General features: G+C 37.2%; 1 protein-coding gene across 1 annotated transcript; it reads left to right on the plus strand.

Annotated features, from left to right (window-relative positions):
* Positions 1-5,428, plus strand: LOC111644587 (homeobox protein Hox-D11b-like). The gene is made up of 3 exons (XM_023393499.2): positions 1-975; positions 2,332-2,473; positions 3,796-5,428. Exons 1-3 carry the CDS (start codon positions 294-296, stop codon positions 3,887-3,889), a joined length of 918 nt encoding a protein of 305 aa, XP_023249267.2. The 5' UTR covers positions 1-293; the 3' UTR covers positions 3,890-5,428.
* The last annotated feature ends 3,526 nt before the right edge of the window (positions 5,429-8,954 follow it).

The raw sequence follows: 8,954 nt of genomic DNA on the forward strand, positions 1-8,954 counted from the left end.
GTCAAAGACTGTTTTCCTCACTCTTCAAACGACATTGAGAGGTTTGAAAGAGATCTGGAGAAAGGCTTTAGATCCTGTTTGTAGCTATTGCTTTAACTCTCAATACTTGTGCCATGATGCAGAGCTAAGTTTAGCTCCTAGTTTATATTGATTGCTATATTTGGGGCTATATAGGGTAACAACTAATTTTCTGTCCCTCATGTGGAAACACAAAAAGGGTTTGACACCTTACCCTGTTTAAAACAATTTCTCCAAACCACAGCCTGGTGAAATTTTAATTATTGTAATTATCCATGTATTTACCAGGCTGCACATATCCGTCAAAGTCTGACTTTGGCTCCATCACTTCACCGTTTTTACCGGAGAACGGCGCCGCTTTGCTGGACCATAGCACCGCTTCAGGGAGAAGCCTGTCGGAGTACCGGAGCTACTGTTACCACGAGCCGCTGCAGCAGTATCCTCCTCCCGGCAAATGGACCTTCTACCAGGCCAACTGCCCCATCACCTCCTGCTTCAACTTGCCGGGGGAAGCTGTTTATCATGAGTACCAGGCTGTATCACCCCCGTCGGAAACGATACTCGGCGGCAGTAAGGACTGTTTTTCATACGGCGGAGAGGTTTACGGTGCATCAGATCCCCGCTTTCACGCACATGCGTTTGCCGGTGACCCGCGGAGTTTCCCCGGCAGCTACACGACGTACAACAGGGACTCACAGCTCCTCTTCCCGGCGGGGCGAAACACAATCCTGCCGCCGGTTTTCGACCGGTTTTTAGAGTACGCAGAAGACGCAGAGGATCCGAAAGCGGGAATTACAGCTGGGAACCACCACGAGAAAGAGACGAATCGGACCGAGTGGAGGAGCGGAGAGAGCGGCGAGGTGAGGGCGGGGTCAGCGTCACCCTTGGCTCGGAAGGAGGACGAGGAGGATGCGCCGTCATCCAGCGGCAGTGGGGGAGACGGCGGGCATGACCGTAGTGAGTGGAAGCCGGACATTTCTTTTTACGAGAAAATGTAGTTAATGGTTTAATTCGTAATGAACGACACAGACAATTGAATAATCCTTCAGTTTGTGGAGTCATGACTCCACATGGGGCCAATTCATACGCAAACAGGGTCATTTAGAGACATTTAGAGAACTGATATATATTTGTTATCATGCACGATTAGATAAAAATAGTAACTTACATCCATATATTAGCCCATCACTTCTACATCTTCCATGGCTCATTTAAAGTTCTGAAATAGGCCTAAACCTTAGGTTAACATGGACTTACTGAACATGTTCTGCACATGCAATGCAGTCAAGAGACAGAATATATCAGGGCCACATTTGACGGCCAAGAGGTCATTTGTCAAGGCTACAAATTAGTCTTTTATTTATCTGTTCATTCATTGTAATTCCTATTTACATGTCTTTGTTTAGTCTCATAGATTGTATTGGATCATGTTTATCTTTTAAAAATAAAACCCAAGAAAAAGAAAATATGAAGAAAAAATAAAAATAAGTGTAGTTGTGTTCTTTACTTGTACATATCTAAAATCTAATGAGTATATTTAAAGGCCCCAGTATAACCATAATCTTCCTTAAATCAAATGTGAAAAGTCTACACATCTGATTTCTGTAAGTTTAAAAATTGTACTTTCCACATTAAAAATAAATTTTGTGTCTATGTGAATCCTATAAATGGATTTGTACTTTATAGGTAAACTGTGCTGGTAAGTGCAGTTATCTATTCTAATTGATTTACACAATAAAGTTAATTAATATTTCAAATTTCTACCAGTTTGTTAGTTGTAATTTTATCTGCTGAAATAGGAAACAGTCACAAAGGCTAATAACCACACATTGGACCTAAATACGCCTGTTTTTCTCCATAACGTATGAGATGCAAATCTACAAATGCATGGAAATAAGCTCGTGTGAACTTGTTGTAATGATAGCCTTAATAAGACTCTACGTTCACTTAATAGCTGCACAACATGAAGGTCATGCATGTGAACTTCTTGAACACACTGTTTTGATTTAGACCTTGACATTCACCTCAAATTAAAAGTTTAAATTAACACAATTCAATGAAAGTCGGTTAGATTTACATGGGTTTTATTTGTTTGAGTTACTTTTATTTCTGTTGGATGTTTAGAGGAGATTGGCCTCCTCTGACCCTTTCTCCTAAAGACTGGATTTTGTCCTGGGCTTATTTTACCAGACTTCACTTCTTGAACCTATTTTCTGGACATTAATGCTTGTAGTGATATTCTTTTAGTATTGCATCTACTTACTTCCTGTTTTTTTTTCTGTTTCATGTTAAATGGTTTCGTCCTCTCTCCAGCAGGGCCTTCGGGGAGTAGAAAGAAGCGTTGTCCTTACTCCAAGCAGCAGATCAAAGAGCTGGAGAGAGAGTTTCTATTCAACATTTACATCAACAAGGACAGACGCATGCGGCTGTCCCGCCTCCTGCTCCTGACAGAGCGGTGAGTTCATGCTGTAATATTTTCTTGATTAAGATTTATTTAATGAAAAGATATGTTAGATTGTAAAATGATTATGCCTGGATACTAGTTCTGATTGACTGACCCACATATGAAATAGCTGTAAAATACAAGCTGCTGTCTGAACACATCTAACCTTGCTCCAATTAGGGTGGGATGAGGGTTAAGTAGGGCTTGTGTTACCAGGTGTTGTTGGCTGCAGTAAAGCACTCTTCTCTTGCACTGCAGCCCTGTAAAACACCACTACTATAGTGGTGTTTTATTTCAAAGCTGTGGAAGCAATGACAGCATGATTCGCCTTTTTGCTATGTTTTTTTGTTTTGTTTTTTACCATGAAAAGAAGATATACATGTTTTTGAGTCAGGAGAAAACAGTGTTTATCTGACTTAGATCCATTAATCTCAATGGATCTAAGTCGACGACTTGGTTAGACAATTAACCAAATAGTTTATTGCCAGAAAATTAATCAGCAACTATTTTGGTAATCAGTTGATTATTTAGTCATGTCTTCTGGCTTCTCTAATGTGTTTTTTCCCCCCCTGCTTTTTTCTGTATTATATCATTGTAGATTTAATCTCTACAGAAAAGTAATTCATTCACTTGAGAAAATTTTTTTTGCCCTGCTTTTCTGAATTAACGAGATTATTATCTCAGAATTCCGAGAAATGTTTTCATGTAAAAAATAAATCTGCTCTTGTTTTTCTGAATTGATGAGATTGTTATCCCAGATGTCTAAGATAATAATCGAATGCATTACACGCCTGTAAATATCTCTGGGTTTTGGACTGTTGAACAGACATTTGCCATGTTGATGGGCATTTCCACTATTTTCAGAGTTTTTGTGCACCACACGTCGTTTCAGTTAATCAGGGAAGTAACTGGCTGATTAAGTGACAACGAAAATAATTGTTAGTTGTAATTAGTTGTGGTGAGATATTCATATAATTTCCACCAATTTTATAATTTTATAATTTTCCACCTTTCAACTTAAATATTTAGTATATTATAAATATTTATTATAAAATATTGATATATTAAATATATCAATATTTTTAGGTTTGCATGCATGTGGCATAACCAATCCAAGAAATGTTGGTGATAACCATCATGCAAATTACATTCTGTATGAACATTGTGTCTGACATGTTGATGAAAAACTGCAGCATTATGTTCTGCACTAAATGTATTCTGCTGATGCAGAATCACAGGATACGCTCATGTTTTTAAATGAACTCTGTCTCAGACGTAACAGCACTAGCAAAAACGTTCTATTCTCAGTCCTACTCTTTGCTTGGCTTTTGCAGACAGGTGAAAATCTGGTTCCAGAACAGAAGAATGAAAGAGAAGAAACTGAAAAGAGAGAGACTGCAGTACTTTGCACGATACCACCTGTTCTGATGGATGGAAGTAAAAGACGGTCCTTTTAATGTCATCTGCAAACTGTGTGACAAGTCTGCAAAGGCTGTCACAGCTCTGCTTGATTCCAGTCACGTAGGCAGGTTAATAGAGCCATAAATAAAGGTACAAACAAACAAATAAATAAACCCTGTTCCTTCCGATGAAGAACACCAAGGCTCAGGTTTAGACTCCAACAGCAATCTCTCTTTGAAATATCGTGTCTCGCTCCTGATTATCTTGATCTTTCATCAACAAAACATTGAAAATGCTCCTCTTGCCTTATTTGAACCCAACTTCCCTCTGAGGTCATGTGGCTCACTGTGAAGAAATGAACCCTCTTTCTGCCTTAGGTCTTTCTCTTCCATAAATACTAAGAAATAAGGACATATATTCTTTGAAAACTAAATAGGGAAACATCAGCTACAGATGCAGCTCCTTATATTCATATCTGTGGATCCTGATGCATCAGACTTCACATGTCAGTGAGAACGTTTGGTTTTTGTCCATGTTGACTTGCACTGCTGACAATCTAAATCTATCTATCTGTTTGTTTATAACTGACATGCATTAATAACTGATGACAATACAGTTACCTCATAAAACTAAATTTGACTATTTAGCATATAAATATAATTATTTAAGGCAAGCGCAGATAATCATCCTGATATTTGTGATATTTGATATTGGTATCTGCTACTTGTTCTGTGATGTTTGTGCTTTGATATTGTCCCTCTATTTTGGTTTCAATATTTATAATAATTCAATAAATACAAACTGACGACAAAGGATTAAAATATTTGACACTAAGAGGAAAAGAGGAGCTTTTCTAAAAACAGACAAAAAAGAAATAAAACCAAAAACTTTACAGTTAGATAAATTGAGTTGTGAAAGGCACATACACTTTTTTCAAATTTGTTACAATAAAAAATAATTCAGCAAAATGCACAAATATTGTTTCTATTAACTGAAGGTTTGTTACAGTGCTGTCTGTATCCGTACACAGGGTGCTGTCTAAATGTTTTTATAGCCTGTAGTAATAAAATGAAATGAATGTAATGTGTGATCACTTCTGCAACCAAAAAATTAAGCACACTCACATCTGAGTCGGATGATTCCTGAATCGTAAACACCATCTTACGAACTAAACAGCAGGTTATTATGGCCCCAGGTTACAGTACCATAAAGTGTAACATTCAGCAGTAAAGACTGGGAGAGTCAAACTACAGAAGAAAATAAGTGAAAACAGAAAACAGGTTTTGTCTTGTGTTCTCTTGTTGTCCCACTCTGGGGTCCCGACCCAGACTTTGAACAACATGGAACCAGACAACAGAAACACACAATGAGTCCAAGGCTGCTAATGAACCTTGAACCGCAAACTGACCACAACACACCACGCCATCACAACCACCACTTCCTCAGCTTAATTACTTTTATTGGGGCAATACAGACAGTCTGCTGTCTCTCTCTCTCTCTCTCTCTCTTTGTCTCATTGACTCAGTCTGTGTGTGAGCGGGACTGTGCGTGAGTGTGTATTTGTGGGTGACGCAAAAGAAAAAAAAAAGACAAGGAGATGAAAGGAGAGATTGTGTTTCTGGTTGGAACTAAAGGCATTCAACCTAATGGCCCACAATAAACCTGACTACAAGCCTGTTGAGAATTTTTTTTAACCAACACAGACATGTTTCAGACTGATTTACTTTATATATATATATATATATATCATTGCTAAGCTTGTGTTGTTTTAATTGTGTTTTGATTGTGTTGTTTTAGTTTTTCCTGCCTTAAAGAAATGGATATTATGGTATAGTGGTTGTAGAAAAGTAGAAAGTACAGGAGGCCTAGTAATAGAACTAGTATTTATAGCATTTATGTTAATACTGTATTGCAAATAGTAACAACAGTATAAGAAGCAGTAATCCTGATACTACTAAGTATCATTATCTGCAGCAGTAGTAATGTGGCAGTTGTAGCGGGAACATTTTTGTTGGGAGGAGAAATAGTTGCAGTATTATATTGCAGTACTGGTGTAGTATTAACATTTAATTTAGTGGTAATATTAGCAGCAGCAATTAGCAGTTAGCAGTTAATTGTAGTAGCAATAACAGCAGGAAAAATAATAGTAATAATAGAAATGGAAAAGTTATAACAGTGAAAGGGAAATATGTTACTTTAATCCCCCATTTAGTATTTATATAAACATTTAATAAATGGTTTATAACACTATAATGTAGCTGTAAACAGATATGTGTTTGTCAACAACATTAACTCCACTTGTGTGCATCTATAAGGAAAGGCTGGTATAGATAATTAATAACAATATAATAAAAACACAAACCTTAATAATAAAAAGCAAATCTTCTTTGGAGAAGTTATAATTGTTGATAAATTATTTAGCCTACATTAATTCATTCTTATAATGTCCTTATAGCAGCTACATTATAGTGTGTTATAAACCATTTATACAATGTTTGTATACTGCTTTTAAATGCTAAATAGGGCGGGTTAAAGTAAAGTGTGACCACTAAAAGAAATGCAAGGCAACAGCAATGTGGTTGCAACTGTAACTGTAAATAATACAAATAGTAATGTACTAGTAAAAGTAATGGCAATAATAGTGGCAACAATATAAAGAGCACATGCCATAGTAAATAACAGTAATAGTAATATTTCACTAAATGATTTTCTTAATGCTCATCTTTAAAACTTGTTGGCATCAGCTCATGGTAATGCACCATGGCAAACGCTGCCAGCATCGTTCATTAGTTCTTATAGTCTGTCATATAAATTTATATGGCAGCCTGCATGACTTTTACACAGCAAACACTGCAGATCCTTTAACAGCAGAAGTCTCCTTCAGCAGAGCAGCCGTGACACCACCAGTTACAGCAGATTTCATTCAGTCATTGCATTACATCTCTCTCTCTCTACTGGCCGGGATCCTCAAGAGTCCAGAGAGATTCAATTATAGAAACTGATTCATGTGTTTCTCATTTTATAACTAAAACCAGTTGCCAGAACTTATACTAACTTGATAATTTGCTAAATAAAAAGGCATTAAAAAAGCCCTGCACACTAAAACAAACATTTTCAAATGTTGTTCCACAGGACCAGATCTTATTAAAGACAGTCTGTGCTGTGAAGTCAGTGCTGGAATATGTACTCAGATATTTTACTTAAGTAAAAGTAACAATAACACAATGTGAAATTACAACAGTATTGTCAATAAAATATACTTAAATTATCAAAAGTAACTGTACTTGTACAAAAAGGAGGTTTATCCTACATTCATATATTGGACAAAATGAGGCAGATTGCTGCACAAGAATTACAAAACATTAGACTAGATTCAACTTTGTCTATGTGCAGAATACAAAGCCCAAGAAATGCAGTTAGCATCTCACCACGAGTGCAAAGAAATGGCAATTTTTACAGCTAAAGTGCAGGAACAAATAGTACAGAATACAATATGTGCAGTATACATGTACAGTGGTGCCACATGTGTGTGTGTGTGTGTGTAAAGTATAAGTAACAGTGATCTGAAAAACGTGTGGAGTGATTCAGGCTATGGAAACTTAAAAAGCAATGCAAATTTGTAAAGTAAGTTCAAATATTTTAACAGTGCAGAGTTGAATAAAAAGGTTTTAGAAAATACTTGAAACTGCAATGAAAAGTAGGTTGAAGAAAATACAACTGGAAGGATTCGATTACAGATCAAACTTGATAAGAAGATTTTGTGCTGAACTATTTTATTACATTTAGAAGCAAATCATATATTTTCCTAGAAAAGTCTTTCACTGTGAAGTAAATGTAGCCGTAAATGAGTGTGGAGTAAAAGTTTCTGTGACGTGAAATCTAAAGCAGCAGGAAATGGAAATGCTGCATTAAAAGCTCAAGTTGTGCTGAAGTGCAGCAGCTTGAGTAGATGTTACTTTCCACCACTGAGTGATTTTTGTTTGATCTTTCACATGATTTAAATTTGGGAATCCCCACTCCATACGTCGCTTTAACTCATCCAGCCAGCAGATGGCGCGAAGAGTGCACGAGAGACAGCGATCAAGGTCTATGTTAGAGGGCTGAGACTTTCTTAAGGAACAAAGGCCGTTTGAGTCTCCAGCCAATGAAAGTTCACTTTCACACCAACACGCACACGAAGAAAGTGAAGACCGACTGTGTTTAACTTCGTATTTTGGCATGGAGCCAAATATATTATGTTATTTTAAATTTCAAAGATTTCAGATGCCACATAGATTTATCTGTTGCTTAAAAATGGCCAAATAACAATAATAACAACTGGCTGATTTGACAGGAAAGGAAAAGGAAAAGTTGATCCGGTAGTTTTCTAACCAAAAAAAAAAAAAATCTGAATGATGTTTTCACTCAACAACATAACATCACATGACAAAACAAACAGCCAACGGTATTAGTCAATGTGTAGGCTGAATAAACTTATTATAAAATTGCATGACATGCAGCAGAAACTGATTGGCCCATGTGTCCACTGACACAAATCCACTGATGACAATTAACCTGCTGTAATTTAATTCCTGTCGGCCTGTATGCAAAACAAGGTTCACACAGAGCCGTTTATGTACAGTGAGGCCACAAGTAGATGATTATGTCACTAATTAGAGAAACAGTATAAGTTAATTTTGTACCAAGTAGTTGGCAGAAGCAAGGTTCTCACTCCTGACACACACACACACACACACACACACACACACACACACACACACACACACACACACACTCACACACACACACTTCAAACAAGCTTGTAAACGGCTCCCTGCCACTTTTATCCAGCTTGTAAAACGCTGGTTCAAGTCCACCGTTTTAAAAACGTATATGCTACATTCATGCCCATCTGGCAGCAGGCTACAAGGCCGACTATCACATTTCTGAACACAAAAGAATGACTTGATTTATTTCCCATTCTGGGTAAATACAGTCTAACCATGTGGTCCACAGTGTAACCAATGGGCAGCCGAGAAGAAGGTAAGGGCTGGAAAAAAATTACTACCATTTTTGGGGAGGATGTAAGCCACTATACCAGCCCATCCAACGT

This window comes from Seriola lalandi, unplaced genomic scaffold (assembly GCF_002814215.2).
Source record: "Seriola lalandi dorsalis isolate HSWRI2012SDOR001 ecotype SW California unplaced genomic scaffold, Sedor1 jcf7180002054937, whole genome shotgun sequence".
NCBI lineage: Eukaryota > Metazoa > Chordata > Actinopteri > Carangiformes > Carangidae > Seriola > Seriola lalandi.

Coding starts and splice junctions, on each gene's coding strand:
- LOC111644587 (XM_023393499.2), top strand. CDS start 294: ATGTATTTACCAGGCTGCACATATCCGTCAAAGTCTGACTTTGGCTCC. Junction 976..2,331: donor AGACGGCGGGCATGACCGTA/GTGAGTGGAAGC, acceptor TCCTCTCTCCAG/CAGGGCCTTCGGGGAGTAGA. Junction 2,474..3,795: donor CTCCTGCTCCTGACAGAGCG/GTGAGTTCATGC, acceptor TGGCTTTTGCAG/ACAGGTGAAAATCTGGTTCC.